The 18,925-nt window shown below is 39.7% G+C and overlaps 1 protein-coding gene across 1 annotated transcript in view; it reads left to right on the forward strand.

Moving 5' to 3' along the window:
- Positions 1-1,982: 1,982 nt before the first annotated feature.
- pde4d (phosphodiesterase 4D, cAMP-specific) overlaps positions 1,983-18,925 on the forward strand; it is a 162,147-nt gene continuing 145,204 nt past the window's right edge. The window contains exon 1 of the mRNA XM_030737267.1: positions 1,983-2,173. Coding sequence (XP_030593127.1) covers positions 1,983-2,173 — 191 coding nt within the window. The remainder of the gene's footprint in view (positions 2,174-18,925) is intronic.

Consider the following 18,925-nt stretch of genomic DNA (forward strand, 5'->3'; position numbering starts at 1 on the left):
ATAACCTCTTAAAGGTACATTGACCACCTGATGTGTTTCTTCCAGGTTAGCTTGCTGTTGTAAATGACTTTCTGTCCCCTCTCACTCGTTTCAGCACAGACACACACAGTCTTTCAGATGGCTCTTGCCCTCCTGCTGAAGTTCTTATCAGTTCTTTTTTTTTTTTCCTGTCTGATCACTTGTGCTGTCATTTTCACTTTAAAATTCCCCTATTTCTTAAGTGAGTGACTTTCTCCTTCTTTTTTCTTTCTAAGTTATGTTACGTTAAGTTATGTTAGGCAGGGCAGCACAGTGGTTAGTACTCTTGCCTCATAGGAAGAAGGTATTAGGTTCAAATCCACCATCTGGCTGGGGTTTGCATGTTCCCCCTGTGTCTATGTGAGTTCTCTCTGCTATAGATATAAATTTGAGCAACAAAGAGAGTTCTTCCTGTGATGGACTGGTTAACAGATACAGATACATGTATGATGGTCTAAATAGTCACAGGTTTACAGATCCATGAGAGACGTTTAACAGATAATCATATAATGCTAAATAAAAACACAGACAACACCTTCAAGGACTCAGCATATATGTGTGTGTTTGACTGACAAATGTAAATTCAACATTATGTCTCTGTCTTTTGCTATCAAGTCTTCATGACTGGGTCCCTAAAAGAGACATGCACTGTGCCTTGAAGTAAGCTGAAAGATGTAAAAGGTGACCTGAGCAATGCTTTTGACATAGACCTAGGAAACGTTTTCACTCTTGTCACAATTGGAAAAGCACGAATGGAATCCCCATGAATGAGAAAAGCATACACAAAGGCAGAACCTCCCTTAAGTGAAATGCAGCCACCATTAATACACCTGCATTTCCCTATTATTATGGAACTGCTGTTTGCACAGGTACACTACCCTGCAATAAGAATGCTTGCTTTAGATTTTTTTGATTACTTTGAAGCTCAGCTATTGAGCAATTTATCCATATGGAAAATCCAAGAAGGAGTCCAGAAATAAATTCTCCCTATTTACAGCTGCACTGTGTCATTTTCTCTTGTAGGCAATAAGACACATTCGCTTGGTGGCTCTACTGGGTATATCTTCTTTTCTTTTCTTTTCTTTTCTTTTCTTTTCTTTTCTTTTCTTTTCTTTTCTTTTCTTTTCTTTTCTTTTCTTTTCTTTTCTTTTCTTTTCTTTTCTTTTCTTTTCCCCTCAGCCAGACTGCTTGAGGTGCAGCTTTAAAAGGTTTAACCTGCGTCTCAAAGAGGTTTCTTCCTGTTAAAGAGGATAACTTTATGAAAATTTTAGAGGATATAGTTTGTTGATTATTGCATTATATTACCCTATCTTTATCAGGGATTAGGATTTATTGCAGGACAGTTGTATTAGACTGCTTCAGGTTTACCTAAGTATACCTAATAAACTCTGATTTTTATTCTTTTTTACATGGAGTTAAGGATGCTCTAGCTCTCCAGAAAAGCCAGATTTAACCAGTCAAGTGAAAACTTGTGCCAGTGGTGCTGGATGAAAGGTCTGGTGGCTAAAATGATAAAAAATAAGTATGACATACTGAAGGCTGAGAAAGCAAGATGTCTTTTAATGGACTTTTCTTAACAGGAGTAATCTTCGGCTTTCAGCAGAAGGTAAAATTGTGCTAAGAGAGACAACAGGAACCTAAAACAGACAGTACATTGGTTGTTATGCCCTTTGATGGACTAACAAAACACTGCACACCTAAAGTAAAAAAAAAAAAAAATGGATTCTGTATTTTCCCAAACCACCTGACAGCTATTTTACACCCAGCTTACTACTATGAGTTCAGTCTCTCTAATGTCTGTCCTTTATTTCTGATTTTGCTTTTTATGTTACATACTAGTTAGGATAATATCTGTTATCCGTGAAGCTTTTTCACAGCATTTTCAATTCTCCTGCTTTTCTTTCATCCCCCTCCAGGTGTCCGATGACTCGTCCGACTCCCCAGAGCCGGGGCCAATCACCTGCATGGAGCCCTTTATGGTGAGGAGGCTTTCTTGCAGGACGGTCCAGTTGCCCCCTTTAGCCTTTAGACAGGCAGAGCAGTACTACTGTGATCGTAAGCCGGAGCCAGACACAATCACAGTCCCACCACGGCCCACAACACTGCCACTGCGTGCACCGCCACTCATCGCTATAACCACCGCTGATACCAGCAGGTAGGATGATGTGGGTGTATGGCTTTTCCTTTAGTCCTCCAAGTACCCTTTGCTATGCATACAATTTAAAATAAGTGTGTTCAAATATTTGGTAGTGGTTGTGCTCTCATTATTAAATACTTATTGTATATAGTTTACATGAACCGTTCAGAGATTCAAAACATCAGTACATGCAAGCTTTGCCCACTGAGAGACATTACCGGTGTCAGAACAAGTATTGTTGCTGTAAAGACAAGCAGCAGTCTACATGTCCAGGTAGGTGAAGAAATACCAGCATTTCACAGATGACTATACTGATGAACTTAAGCTTTGTGTATATGCAAGTCTGAGGATGTCTTTACTTTTCTGGAGTTGCACGTTTGCATTGAGCTGACTCTACCCAGACCAGGGAGACATACCACTTCATTCTTCAGAGACAAAGCAAACTCTCTGGTTTGCTTTTTTTTTTTTTTTTTTTTTTTTAGAGAAGGATTTAGAGAAGAATAAAACTACACAAAGACCAAAGACGACTTTCCTCACCCAACCTCAACCCAGTTAAACTTTTATGGGGACTCTCGAAGGCTGAGAAAACCAAGAGGAAAATCTCTGGAATATTGTTAAATCGTGGTTGGTGAACACAGGCAATCAGTTTTTGCACCAGTACTGTGTCCATGCCAGATTGAGCGTATGCTGTCATTACAGCAAAGAAGGAGCCAGACATTTTGAAAATCAAGTGCATTTTGCACAGAGATTCAACTTTTTACTGAACTTGTTAAGCTGATATTATTTGGAAAATGGTGCTGTATTAAATCTTAGAATCAAATCAAAGCCAAGGAGTTAGTCTTTCTTTGTGAAACAGTACCCATATGTTCTAAGTAAAGAACCCAGAGTACAAACACTAACTAAAAATAGCTGCTGGTAGAGACATTTATGCATCAATCAAGGTTGTTTTTGAACAGTCAGCTCTCATTTTGTAGCTGTCTGTGTAGACTGAACATAGCAATATAGGCAGCTTTCAGTTCAGTCATATTATATAGCCTCACTAGATAATATGATAACATAAAAACTGAAAATATGAATAGAGTTGATAGTGTTAATTGTAATAGATTACCTGTTCCTCGCAGCTTTCAAGTGTCTTCAAATCAAGTTTCATAGTGGTGCAAAATTAATCACAACAAAAAGAATCCTAAAGGGTAAGAAATCAAATATTGCATGATTTGGCAGCAGTGCAAAGTGTGCTTGTTGTATAGTGGATAAATAACATGCAAACCATTGGCATTTATATGGCTACACGCTGTTAAAAATGTGACTCATCAGATGCCGAGGTCTAATCGAGTTCTGTTTGTCATCACCGACGCTCACTAATCTTAAAAGAGAGAATGTGGTTTATCATGTGAAACATGCTAAACAAGTTAAGCAAGGACAAAAACTAACAATTGCACTGTGGATTTGATGAATCTATTGTGCAGCGCGCTGTTTCCTTTTTACGTGGCATTTATTTTTATCCTCTTTTCTTTAACATATTGTACAGTCTGTAGAGTAGCGTCACAGCCTCTCTGTGATTGGAAAACAAGATTGCACCACAACTAAGAAAAGAATCACAGCCTCTCTGGAGAATGTTGGAGAATGAGTGCCTTAGATGAAATGAGGTTTGGCACAGACAAACACCAAGCCTCCAACCAGCTTTCTCTGAGGGGAGAGAGGAACAATGTACCAAACAGCATTCTGTATCAGAGCCAGTGGTCTAGCGGGGAAGTCGTAATTTAACTGGGAGAAGGAAATATATTCAGTTTGAAGTATGGTATATAATTTCAGTGACCAAACCTATCTGTCAGTGGAAAATCCCCATTGTCCTGGGTTAGTATCATACTTGGAAACATGACAGAATCTACTCGTCAACCCAAGGGGAAAGTGGTACTTCTCTGAGTCGTCTTTGATCATGATGGCACGCTTCAAAAAGCTCGGTATTTCACGCACACATTGTACCTGCATAACGTTCTTCAGTGGCTCATTGTGTGCCAGATGTGAAAGCAAATGGATCGGCCTGCTCTTATTTTCCCCTTCGTGTCCCTGGTTTGTCCTTCTCCCTTTCTGTCTTTGCCAAGTTTGTTTCAAACTGTGAATATCCAATAGAGAAATGAGCAGTTCTAATTAATAAAGCCTAAGATTGAAGAATTTGCTGTAAACACACTTTAAGCAAGAAGAAGAGAGTGTTGCTGACTTGCAGACTTCTTTTGTAAGGAAGGGGGAGAAGCTGGTAACAATTACTTGTGTCTAAATTACATTTTCAGGCCAACAGAGGAATTTTAATGGCAACTCTGATTCGCAGTTGTGCTGAAATGCTTTCTTTATCTTCAAAATTGCTGTTACACATCAATAACATCTTCATTGTAGGGACTACAGTATATTTTTGTCTTTGTTTCTGGCAGTGATGTCTGCAGCTTGATGTGTCACACATTGTCAGCTGCACTGTATAAGCAGCAGAAACTGCTACCCATATTACAGAAACATAGTCAATACTGAATAATTTATTATGGCACAGTGATAATGCCAAAAAGTGTCAGATATTAGATACAGAGGCAGCATGTCCTCCCCAAATCATTGTCATCAAACTTTTATTTGAACTTCACAAAAGGGCAGACGATTCCCAGGCGTGCACCGCTGACCACTCTTTGAAAAGCGTGTTACATTTGCGAGACAGGGATTTGATATTTTTAAAAATGGTTTGAGTGATGATTTTAAGATGACAAAGTCAGGAGGGGCCTGTCATCATTTTCTCTACTTCAAGTAGCTGTATTGACTTTTCAGTGCTGTCCCAGGGGCCTTTTCTTAAGGAGAACTTCTCATCTTACTCTAAATTCATCTACCAGCATAGTCAAAAATACCTGATGTTAAATCCCAGTATTTTATTGGGTAATAAATTATATGCTTGGCAACATTTTGACTATGTGACATATTATTTTTATGATTAATTGTCACTCAGTATTGCCTCACTCTCTCTCGCCTTCAAAACAAAAATGTAAATATCAGTCATAATTCATAATTTTAAACCCAATTCCCGCAAATTTGACTGCTTTCATAACCGAACATAGTGCAATCAATTAAAGAAGGAAAAATGAAGTGTAGGAGGAAATGGATGCTGGGAACAGTCTTAACAAAGGTCATACTGTATGTCTTAAATGTGTTTCAGGCTTGATTAATTTATAATTCAGCGCAGCAATGTGGAAGAAATATACAGTGGGGAAGCATTAAAGATGAAAGGCGTGCCACATTAAATGCTCCAACTGCAGTGTTTTAGAAAAATTTAGTGACATTAACTTTGTATGCAGCTAAATGAGACTGTCTTCGGTATTAATGAAATGGTCAAAAAGTCGTGCACATCTTTCCATTAGACGTTCTCACGAAATTCATATGAAATAATGATTTCCATTGAATAGCATCATTAGTATTGTCTTTGCTTCTCCTCCAAGACTAGCAAAAACCCAGTATTTACCCACTGTATAACAGGTTCTGCTTTCTAAAAAGAGTAGAGTTTTTGACAAAATTGACATCCCCCCAATGCCTTACAATACATAAACATGCACTGAATGTATTGGCGAATGCTAGTCCTAAGAGAACCTGATTTGCTGATATTATAAATAATGTAACAGTGGTAAATAGTGGATGAAAGCTTGCTCAGTTTAAATAACAGCCTTTCCAGAACTAAAAAAATGAAACTGCCACAGAAGTGCCAAAAGCAGTTCCTTGAACTGGGCTACTTGAGGAAGGCTCTGAAAATGAATCATAGACCCATTGACCTTTATGTTATCTTCATCACAACTACACAGGGTGATTTTTTTTTTTTTTTTTAAAAGCTCAGTTAACATGAGTGACTATGGCTCACAAGGTACAGTGGGTTGTCTGCTAGGTATCCTTGGGCAAATACTTAATTTCCCCTGATGCATTCATCTGAATGTGAGTGTGTACATGAATGTTAGACAAGGTGCTTAGACACAGAATAAAGTGCTGTATGAATGTGTGTGTGACCTAGTGAATGAGGCCTGTGCACCCAATTAGAGAGGAAAAGTGCTATATAAATACATACTGGTCCATTTATTAGGGGTATTGCCACTTTGGCTGTCAGGTGGATGCTGCTGCAGGAGGATGTAGACCATAACTGTTGAACGGTCACCACTACTGATTCCAGTGGCTGGAACCTGAGCTCTTGACCAAGGAGTAAAGACAATGATGCTGAATGAGTTTAAATACCTCTGGTCAAATGTCCAATGCAACAGACGGTCCATAAGACAGATGAAGATGTTAGTGCAGTCAGGGTGGAGAGGGATGATTTGTGACAGAAGGATAGCAGCAAGAATGAAAGGAAAGGTTTATAAGATGGCAGTGAGAGCTGAATATGCTAAGTCACTGGGAGTGACCGGAATGGACATGGTTAGAAATGAGTATATCTGAGAGAGAGCTCAGGTTGAGCAGTTTGGAGACAAAGTTAGAGAAGCAAGGTTGAGATGGTTTGGACATGTGCAGAGGAGGGATCGTGAACATATTGGACAAAAAATGTTGAATATCGAGCTGCCAGGGAGGAGGAAAAGAGGAAGAACACAAAGGAGGTTTGTGGATGTTGTGATGGAGGACATGCAGAGGGTTGGTGTGACAGAGGAGGATGCTAGGGATAGGGTGAGATGGAGACAGATGATCCACTGTGGTGGCCCCTAAAGGGAGCAGCTGAAAGAAGAAGAAACTGGAGCTCTCAGCCCTCCCTGGTTGTCATGTTGGTGCCTATTGGAGCATTTTAATGCAATTATCTGACAAATAATATGGCTTGATGTGTGGTTGATTGTATTAACAGCCTGTCCAAGAGCACCACAGTTGTAGTGAGATTTTTATTTGGCTGCTACTTAGTCTCAATTATCAGACATCTGTGTGTAATTTTGCATTAGCTGTGCCCATGTTTTTTTTATACAGTCTACATTAAATACACAGGACTGTACATAGATAGTTTTCACAGATAAGCCCAAGACATTACCAACATATCAACAAATGAGCTCAAACACCAACTAACAGATATCAGCGATCTTATTAATATCAGAAAAACAAAACAAATTAACTGACAACAGGTGACGAAAGCTGCGCTAAGAACAATAACAGCACTGGATATTAACTCAATACTGGATCAAATCAGCTATCACTGTATTGATTTTTCCAAACACTAAAATGCCATCCCTGGAGTGTTATGCTAGAGATCAACTGGAAATAAACAGTTCTTTGTTTCTATTTTTTTAAAGACACACACACACACACACACACACACACACACACACACACACACACACACACACACACACACACACACACACACACACACACACACACACACACACACACACAGAGCTTATAGATACAGGCTAGAGATTGCACTTTTTCTCCCTTGATAACAATTCAATAACACTTCTGTTTTTTTCTTCATTAAAAGTCTGTACAGCTCACTGTGAGGAACTGATTGAGTTCATTCTCCTGCGTGCAAGGGAGCATGAGCCCCCAAAAAACATTTATATGCAAAAGGTATTTTTTTAGGCTTGCACCAATTATAATTATTATAGGAACCTTGGAAAATTGTGCTGTGATTAAAAAAAAAAACTACTTAATGTAAATCAACAAAGCGTGTCTGATAACATCCTCTGTTTAATAAGATCAGTATTGGAGCAATCAGGTGTAATCACTAATTACCGATTGCCCTATACTTATCTCGTTGCCATTTATCCATAAGAGTCTAATTCAACACAAGTAGAAAAGAAGCCTACATTGGGGGGAAATTGGTGCAACATAAATAAACTAAGGATTCTATATATTAAAATACACTGCTCAAAAAATGAAGGGAACACTTGATCATCACAGTGTAACACAAAGTCAGTTAAACTTCAGTGTCCATTTGGGAAGCATAAACCATTGTGGATACATTTCACCTGCATTGGTGCAAATGAAAGTGACACTGGAGAGTAGAGGCAACAAGACAACCCCCTCAAAAGTTAATGGTTTTGCTGGTGGTGGACACAGACCATTACTCTTTCCTTATATGTCTTGATTGATTTTTCTCCACTTTTGCTTTTTGTTGTGTTCTTGTAACTACCGGTAATATGAGATGGAACCTGCAGCCCATTCAGGTTGCACAGGTAGTCCAACTCCTCCAGGATGGTAAACCCATGCATGCTGTCACAAGATGATTTCCTGTGTCTCCCAGTACAGTCTCAAGGGTATGGAGGAGATACCAGGAGATGGGCCATTATGCAAGGAGAGCTGGACAGGGACCTAGACTGAGGAGAAACAGGAGGCGCTACCAGAGCCCTACAAAATGACCTCAAGGAGGCTACTCATGCATGTTTTTGACCAAACTGTCAGAAACAGAACCAAGAGCATGGCGTGAGGGCCTGTACTCACAGTCCAGCTCACGGCACTAGCATTCGTCCAAGAACACCAGAAATGACAGGTCTGCCACCGGTGCCCGTTCAAGTGTAATTTTTTTTTTTGAGCAGTGTATATAGAAACATATATATGCAGAGAGTGGAGACATTGTATCCTGTGCCAGAAATGGTGCAGGGTGGTTATGAGGTGGATGGCTAGAGGGGGACATTGTTTCAACATCTAATTGTGGTCCAGTCAGACCCTGTTTTACAAACCAGTAAAAAAGAAATTAATCATAGTACTGCTAAGTACATTTCAGTGCAACCTGTTGCCATGCAACATTCACTTCATAGATTAATATTAATGGAAGTCTTTTTTTTTTTAAATACAAAAACAGTTTATGCCAAATGTGTATTTTTACATGTAAATTAAATTCAGGTCACATAGTGTGTTGCATGGGAAACTTGTTTGTACAGGTCACTGGTCTGTCACAGTGCATAACAATTACTCATCTGCTTTTTTAGCTTTAAAAATATAAGAAATCTTTGTGTGTCTGGCTCATCCCACGTTCTAGAATATTTTTTGTTTGTTTTGGTATTACTGTAAAAGAATAATATACAAAAAAAAAGCTCCACCTCACTAAAAAAAAAAAAAAAAATCGAGGGACAAAGTCCATCAAACAGTCATAAAGAATGTCAAGCAGACAGCCAGTTATTGTCACCAGTGTTTCAAGAATGAGATCTAGAATGGAAATTGATTCAACTTTACAGTCATTCAACATTAAAATGTTTTGCTGGGACATTTATTTATTTTACATTTATTGTACAGTATTTTCATTATGTTGAAGAAATTCGTGTTGCTATGTGCAGTCCAGAGCTAATGGGTTAAAAAAAAACAGTATTATCAGCATAAGAGTGTTACATATATCGCCTCTTTTCACAATTAAAATAACCCCTTCTCATAACTTCTTTAAAGTCTTTTAAATATATAGATATTTTTTTATAATAGAGCATACAGAAGATTACACATGGCTGTACTGGCTACTGACAGATTTATATGCCAACAGATGTCTGCTGTTCACAAAGTTAGTGTGAAACATTTTATGAGGGTTGGCTAATATTTAAAAAATAGTGAGTATAGTATTTGTTTAAGGTGATCCCAAATGCATGTTGGGATACTCTTATACCTATGACCTTGTTTAGAAACAAAGCAATGGAAAGTAAATGAAATGACTATAGCTTAAGGTTTAAGTTTCAGGTCAAGACGGTGCAGTATTCAGTTCTGCTGTGTGTGTGTTGTTGGAAGGCGTTTGCTTGACTTTAGTAGGTAAACTTGGACCCATACAAAGCAAACACATGAGCTTCTTGTGCATGCATACATGGCACAAATGTGCTGCTATTCTTTCCTCTGTCCTGCCACCAATACTCTTACTTGCCACTTCAGTCTTCTTTCACCTTGTTTCTGAGATTACATTTCTGCGCTTAAGACGGGAGAGATTACACTCTCCACACTGTTATTTTCTTGAGTAATGGGCTCGAGCTGCAAGGGAGGTATGAGGAGAGGAAGGAAATAGAGCACTCTTCCTTGATAGTCCCCCTTTCCCTGAAAATGAAGACAAACAGAAGAGAGTCGGAGGGATTTAACAAGGTGGCTGGATGTTTGCACTCTCTGTACCCTGTGGACATCACAGGAAAGGTTTAATTAATTACTGTGAAGGTGAACCTGCAGTGTGTTTAATGTCTGCTACTACAAAAATGCTTCTCATTTTCTCAGTTCTATCCAGTGTATATCCATGAAAACAGATTTTTTTTGTGGGTGTGTAAAACCTAAATCTCATTTGGACTATTGGGTCATAAAACTGGTTCAGTGGTATTATATGATATAGAGGCTCTGCCCACTCCCACCTCCTGATTTTTTTTTTTTTTTTTTTTCCTCACTCATGGAGGTTTTTAGGGGAGGTACTTTGGGTGGGTCCCTCATGTTTAATGTATTATACTGTTCCCTATATCCCATCGACGCTTTTTTTCTGCAGGGGACATGAAGACGGGAGAACAGTGTTGTCACGTCTGGTTGGTTTTACGCATACTCTGCGCCAAGTTACCTTGAGCTGCATGGTTTTACAGAAGTTTGCATAATGTGGATAGACCATCCGTTCGTTTGGACCATCCTGAGCTGAACATCTCGCACTACCGCAGCAATACAGGCACCTTGCAGAAATGGGCGTGTGCGGAGGAAATAGAGAGCACTTGGAAACCAGACTGCCCTGAGAGTTCCTTCTCGTGGCTTTGCTCAGGGATACTTTCCCCAAACTGCAGTTTAAAGGTCTACCTCGTGATGCGTAAATGGATTCATTTGTATCTCAGTGGTTCAATGTGTTTGTGCATGGTGTCAGCGATAAAGTTGATGGGGTTAAGCGCATTACGCGGGCTAAAAAGCAAAAACTGGACGTGAAGCACTCGGAGTAACAAAAAAAAGTTCTCTAATTACTTGTATAGTTTATTTCATTAAAAACACCTGAACTCGCAGTGTTAGTCAGCCTCTCCTGAGTCTTTCCTGAGTCATTCATTTTAAATGCTCCCAAAGTGTAGATTTAGTTTTTAAAAACAAATTTTATAACCAGCGTGGGGAGGAGGATGGATACTGCCTGTGGGAAAGTGGGGACGGCGCCTTTGGTCGCCGGCGGCGGAACCGGCGTGAGTGCAAAGGCGCCCAAACATCTGTGGAGGCAGCAGAATCAGGCAGCGCTCTCTCCGCTACACCACGCGCTGGTAGTGCGCAAGAACGACCGTGTGAGACAAAGAGGCTTTTCGGACACCGAGAGATACCTCAACCCGAGGAACATGGACCGGACTTACGCAGTGGACACGGGGCACCGACCCGGGCTGAAGAAATCAAGGATGTCGTGGCCGTCGTCCTTTCAAGGTCTTCGACGGTAAGGACAAAAAGGAAACTGCTTTTCCTCCGCTTTTTTTCCCCTTTTAATTCCCCTCGATGAAGATGGGCGTTGTGTGGCTGACTGAGCGAAGAAGTCTTATTTAGTCCCAACTTTCAGCGGGTTACAGTACATCTTTCTGCTTAGACTGTGCTCGACCTCTGTTTTGCATCACTTTTTGTAACATATGGGGCAAAACATTTGCTCTGGTGTAATGATAAAGAAGATTATGGATAAACTATATGCTATATGCAGTCCAGAGCTAAAGGGTTAAAAAAGAAAGAAATTGACACGGTATTATCGGCATAAGAGCGTTGCGTATAATCCCTCTTTTCATAATTAAAAAACCACCCCATCCCGTAACTTGTATCTTTTTAATATAAATATATGTATATATTTAGTAACAGCACGCAGAAGATTACAGATGGCTGTTTCATTTGGGTCAGAAAGATGTGTCATACGGAAGAGGAGAAAAACAAGAATAATGAGGCAAAGTGAAAGAGAGTTTTCTTGAGTTATCACAAGAGATTGTATGTATTAATAACCATTAGGTAGGCTATATTTGGCACATTTGTCACTGTGTACAATGACAAGAGTCTAGTGGGAAAAAGAGGTTGGCTTTGACCAAAGGAAGGTCACAGAAAATATTCATATGTGCTGTATCCTGAATATATAACACACACGCAGCCTTCTTATTCTTTAAAGGTAGTGTTTAGTGGTCTTGAGGGACAGGCTCCATTTAGTTTTAGTATCTCTAGGAAACCCAGTGTTCGTGTTTGCAATTGGCACTACACTCTGCTCTCTGTAAGCAAAGAAAATATAGTAGGAGGGCTTTGCTATATGGCCATCACATCCTCTGAAATGACTCACTGCGTGTGACAATATGGATAATCACAAAGCACGTGCTCTGACAATTGCTGCCATATCCAAAGCAGCTACTGTAACAATGACAGCAGTAATGTTTACAATAATAGTAGTTTTAGTGAATCTCGTGCGTGCACAGACAGACACAAAAGCACCTCCACACTCAGACAGCCTGGGTGTGTGAGGGAAATGTTTCTGCTCTAATTACTCACATGTTCTGGGAAAGAGGGAGGGGGGAAAAAAAGAGCAAATGAAATGAAATCTGAGAAGGTCACCTCAGCTCTCAGGCTTAAGTGACTGCTGAGGATGTAAGTTTCTGTCAAATGGCTTGCTGTTTCCCTTCTTCTTTTTTTTTTCTTTCTTCTCCTTTCTTTTATAAATGTTGGTTTAGATATGAGTGATACTCGCCTGCAGGACCAGTCACCAGTCAGCTGTAGAAAGCACACTGGGCTTGTCTGGCCGGCAGAATGGTTCCTGTCACAGTGGCAGGACAGTCACAAAGAGGAGAGAGAAGGAAGGGGGGAGTGGTGAGAGGTGGTGTGTGTCCACGCGTGTGTGTGTGTGTGTGTGTGTGTGTGTGTTGGGGGGGAGGACTAAAACAACCATTTAATGCTACATTGCAAATACAGTAATTTCAATTGTAAAAGAGAGTGCACACACACATTTGAAGATTGTTCCTGCACTTTATAAATTTGCTTCAGGAGAAAAATTAAAATTGGATTAACCAAAATAAATTGAATTTCACATGGGAAGCTAATTACGCAAGAGGCACATTGCACTCCAGCACATATGCAGGAACACTAACAGAAAACTAAATCAATGTTGGCCCTTGAACACCACAGTTCATCACAGTTGGACTGTTACTTGCAGTTGGTCAATAGGCTCGTGTAATTGGTTGTTGATTTTTATGCGCACTTATTGGGTTGCATGTTTTAGGCATTTCTGATTTCAGTATCTTCAGGAACTGCCACCAACAGGGACCTTCGTCCAGTGAGGATGTCATTAGATGAACACAAGGTATAAAGAATAGAATTCAAGATATATACTTGTACTTTAACACCATGTCCACAATAAATGTTGGGTTTACTGTGGGATACACAGTATATGACAAAACAATTAGAAGAGCAGCCTTTATGTGCCACGGCACAAACAAATCTAATGCAACCATGGCAATGAACGTGAGATCATGTTGCTTTGCAGACGGGGACCAGGTCTACAACCACTCATAGTCAGTTGTCACCTTCAAAGCAACTTTGGTGCATCAAGATGGCAATAAAATGTCAATTACACAGATTGCATGAGGTGAAGTCAGCAATTTCATGTAATATGTTTGTGATAATATGGTGATTAACTGTGATAAACTGGCAAAAATTGCAAATTTGTTGCCGATTGTTGTAAATCTGTTGCCGTCTGCATATACAGAAATTCACATCAAACAGAAATTCGCATTAACTACTTACATTCAAGGTCCAGCCAGAAGCTCAGGTTTGAAACAGAAATTCAGAATTTACTCCCAAAATAGTGATATCATTGCTGCAGGATGGCAATTTAAATGCAAAATGACAGATGCTTGGCAACCTCGCTTTTGTGTAGGAATAACTAGAATATAACCAGTTGGCAACAAGTTGAGTCCCCTATTTTAAATGCTGCAGGCATGGGCAACAAGATGGTGTGGTGGTTAGCACTGTCGCCACATGGCGACAAGGTCTGCATGGGTTTACTGACAGTCCAAAGATGTGGTCATAGAAACTGAGTAGTTGTGTCTCTGTGTTAGCCCTGCGACACACTGGTGACCTGTCCGGGGTGTACCTTGGTTCTCACCCTATAATAGCTGGCCTTGAGTTGGTTAAGTGGAAGAAGATGGATGCTCAGACTGACACAGATTGACTGCAATGTGTTGGCAATCTGTCTGTGATTATAAATTAGATGGCAGTTATTTGCAAACCTGACTTGAGTAATTGCAATCAGTTCAAGTTGGACTGTGATTATTTGGAGGCAGTCGCCTTGCGATCTGTGAACCTGAACAAAGTGGTCACCTTCAAGTTGAGGGTGTTGCAGGGTAGTTGCAGCAACTAACTGGTCGCCCAGTTAGTTGCTGCAACTACTTATGGTCAGTTGCCAACAACAACAAAAAAAAATTCCATACAACCTAGTCTCAAGGCAGTTGCTGTCCTAATTGTACTCTACTGTGACTGAGCCATAGGTTTTACTTTAAGTGAAACCTGACAGCATCCATCCATCCATCCATTTGCTTCCGCTTATCCTGTTCAGGGTCGCGGGGGGGCTGGAGCCTATCCCAGCTGTCATAGGGCGAGAGGCAGGGTACACCCTGAACAGGTCGCCAGCCTGTCACAGGGCACCTGACAGCACATTAGCACAAAAATACAAACATGTAAAATCTATATTCCAGTGTTTGATTAAAACAACATCACTTGGCATTTAGCTTTTGGATTTTGTCATTCAAACAGCAGTGCGTTTGCCCTCCTGGCATTTACTCAGATTTCCCTGAGAGCCTTTTAGAGCCGTTGTGAACATAAAACTAAGCTATGGCTGCTTGACAAGAAACACAGCTAATTGGTCCTGCAGACTTAAAAGCGTTTTAGCTTTCAGATATGCTTCAGCCTACATAGTGTGTGATGGATGTATTATTTACATACAGTATAAGCTGTCTATTTGATTGACTGTTTTAATTAACAAGTTACCAAAAGCTCACATAGATTCACATGAAAACTCAGCAATTGAGTTGTTGCTGCAAGTCAGTTAAACAAGACATGTTTCCTGATTGTAACAGACAGATATAAACAACTTCTGCGGCAGTGCCCCAGTAGAAAACTAATAAGAAGTGCCAGCTACTTGCTCAACACGTACAGTTGATGTCAATCTTATGTAGAGAAAGAGACAGCAGATCTTTCAGTGAGAGGACTGTTGATGTGGCTGTGTGTGCCTGAGTAGCTGGTCTGATGCGAGGTCAATCAGCCCCAAGGTAAAAGACATCACCCAAATGTGTCACAATCTAGGCTGGGCCTGGATGCTGCTCAGGGCTTCTGTGAGACCTCAGCTAAAATCTGGAACATCCTTTGATGAGGAGATGGCATCTCTCCCATTTCTATCCTGCTGCTTGCCTGTCCCTGCCATGGGGACGCTATTGGGGGGGTGGGGGTGTCAGTGAAAAGGAGGATAATACTGTCTTCCCTCTGTCCAATCACACAATTTAAGATTTGACGATTCAGTGGGTGGACAACCAGATGTCAAAACAAAAAAACAAAACAAAACAGAAACATCTGAAGAAGGAAGGGCGAAAGGATGGGAATCACTTCATTTGGATATTTAGTTCCTTCATCACTGGCAGATTGGAAACTCTGCCCTCTCCATTGTTCCTACTGTGAATGCCATTACCACAGTGAGATTTTTAGCCAGTATGACGTATAACCCCCCTGGCTATGTCATTAGGTCCCATGGGTGTTAGTGAGCAAAGACGGAACTGCTTTTCTGTATGTGGCTATATATAACCCTGGTCACAGCCATAATCACAGTCATACAGTATTGTATTCAGTCACCCCTCATTTAAAAAAAAAAAAAAGAAAATGGGAATAGGTGCAATGATTTATTGAAACATATCCAAACTTATATGGTAATACTGTATATAAGGCAAAAACTGAGTTTGTGCAATTCTAGTGAAAGTCAGTATTTGGTATGACCACCTTTTATTATTGAGCTCTCATGGGCAGCTTTCTTGTAATTTCTTTAAATAGTATTCAGGAATAGTTCTCCAGGCTTCTCGAAGGACATTCAAAGCTCTTCTTTGGATGTTGGCTGCCTTTTGTTTAAGTCTCTGGAAAGATGATCCCACACTTCTTGAATAATGTTGACATCCGTTCTCTGGGGAGGCCAGCCCATGACTGATAGTCTTCCATTGTGTGTTTTTCTATCCATCTATGCTTTTACTGCATTGGCAGTGTGTTTGGGATCATTGTCATGCTGAAAAATGAAGCTGTTGCCAATCAGGTGCTCTATAGATGGATCAAAATCAGACTGTACTTTTCTGCATTCCTAATTTAATCAGTTTTGACAAGATCCCCAACACCACTGACTCATATGCAGCCCTAAAACATGTCAGACCCTCCACTGTGTTTTACAGATGGCTGTAGACACTCACAATATAAACTAAACAGTTCAAATTTGGATTCATCACTCCATAAGACCTGTTCCCACTGATGTACAGTTCAGTTTTTCTTCCTTAAGAATGGCTTCTTGACAGCCACCCTTCCACTGAGACCATCTCTGATGAGGCTTCAGTGAACACTAGATGGATCAACTGAAGGGCCAGATGCATTTCTCAGGTCCTGTGTCAGGTCTTTGCTTGAGTTGGGTACCTTTTTATGCTTAAATGATTTATAGATTGGTGTTAAATGATCAACAAACAAACAAAAAAAAAACATTCTCCTGAAAATGGTCACATATAAGGACTTGATTGAAATCGAGTGAAGGGACATATTTTTCACTTTATTGCTCAAGACCACTTTAAAAATGACAAAGTCTTGCTTTTTGAAAGCAAAATATAAATAAATAAATGAGGGGTGACTCAAGACTTTTACACAGAACTGTGTAGGACATGGTGCTGTGCTGTCACAGTACACTTATTCTCTAAGGTCTTTGTCATCCAGGAATGTGGAAGATGTCTAAAACGTGTTAATAAACACAGTGTGGACTGGGTAGTAAACTTTCCATTAGCAGAGATCAGCATCAGACACCATGTAGCTTGGGTAATTAAATGGGTCATGAGTGAAATGTACTCTGTAAGATTTTTCTGGTGTGTTTCATGTCACAGAATGAAAGGCAGGCAGAGCTGATAATTACACAAACGCTAAGCCCTTCTCTGTGACTTACCGACCTACTCATTTGTACTGAAATGGAAGGTGTATTGAGTTTGCCCTTTGGATTAGCTTTGTGACTTACCAAAGCTTTGAAGGCTGCGGATGTGCATTAGGCTCTTATATAATACAATATCTCAGACAGCAATTTGCATGCATATAGAGTGGATTTCCTAACATACAGACTAGTCACACAACATATGCATGCTTAGTGAAAGGAATGTACTGAATCCATTTCTAAATGCATACAAATAATGGATGTAGGATTTGTTGTAAGGTTGCCACAATACTAGAATTTCAAACTTGATACCGATACCTAGGAAAATGCTCATTACATGATACCATTTTCGATACCATGGAGGGAAAATGACAAAATTAAGAGGCATCAGATTAGAACAATACTGGTCTGTTCAAATGTATTCAGCTATCCTGTGCGTCTGGTGACTTGGTGCCGTATTTTTCTTACTGATCAAATATTTGTTAAGATTGACTGTTACCACTTCTGCTCGTAGACTTTTCTGAACTTCAGTCAAGAACGTTAAGAGAACCATAACTCTTTTTAGACACACATAATTATATAATACTGTTAAATTAACATCAAATTTATGAAAACTGTTTAACACTTCAGTTTTGCTGAAACAGGAGTTCTGTTGACCTTGTGAAATCACTCAAAGACTGGGGTGTCAGCCTTTAAGATTCTTCATCCCGTTTGTTGTGCTGCTGTTCATGTGTTCCGCTGCTAGTGAGGGGAGGGGGCTGTGTGCTTGTCTGCAGTTGTGCTTTGTGAAGTTGTGTGTCAGCTTGATGAGCCAAAGAAGGTACTGTTGGTATCAGTCCTGTTGCAAACGAGTCTCTGAATTAATTGGTAGTTTTTAGAATAGATTAGAATCCAAGTAATTTTTTTTTTTTTTTGACAACAAGAGAACAACAACAGATTTTTGGTATTGGGTCTGGTGGTTGTGCTTTATTTTTGATGCATGACATCTGATGAGAGGTGCTACCACTTCTGGTAGATTCATCGTTTCAGTTTTGATTCAGTGGAAGTAAAATTATCTGTATTTTGTGGAGTTTTTCAAATCACAGTCTCAAGCAAAAGGAGACTTATTTTATGTCAAAATTCTCTGAACTGTCTTTCATCAGTATAGCCTAAGTTGGTTCATTTTGATCTCAGTATCTTGTAGCTGTTACTGACTAAAATTTGGAGATTTTTTTTTTTTTTTGGTAGAAATTGCAAATAATAGCCTAGGGCTTATCGATGTGTTAGAGAACTGTAAAAGAAAGCACAGTCTGTAAAGTAGGCATGTTTTCTCTTTGGATGTTTTTTTTTTCTTACCTAACCCAATCTAGTGTCTATTGCATTTTTGTTTCTGGGTTTTAAAATGATATGCATATTTTTGTTTTAATCAGGCTTAAATATTAATGGAAATGGTGCATCGAGGCCAGCATGCTGTATTTTGACACTTTACTTTATTGCAGGCTTGAACACAGTTGTGTTTTTTTTTTTTTTTTTTTTGGACAAATGACAGTTTAGCCACTTCAGATTTTCTTTTTTTTTTTTTTTTTTTTTTGTGACAAAACAAATCTGTTTCATTTTGTGCCAGCAATTTTGATGTCACAATAAGTGGTTGCAGGAATTGCTTTCTGTGTTTTGAGGTTAAGACCAGCATTTCTAAATAAAACATAATCCATTTATATCTAATCAAGCCTGCAGTT

The sequence above is a fragment of the Archocentrus centrarchus genome, chromosome 9, assembly GCF_007364275.1.
Source record: "Archocentrus centrarchus isolate MPI-CPG fArcCen1 chromosome 9, fArcCen1, whole genome shotgun sequence".
Lineage (NCBI taxonomy): Eukaryota > Metazoa > Chordata > Actinopteri > Cichliformes > Cichlidae > Archocentrus > Archocentrus centrarchus.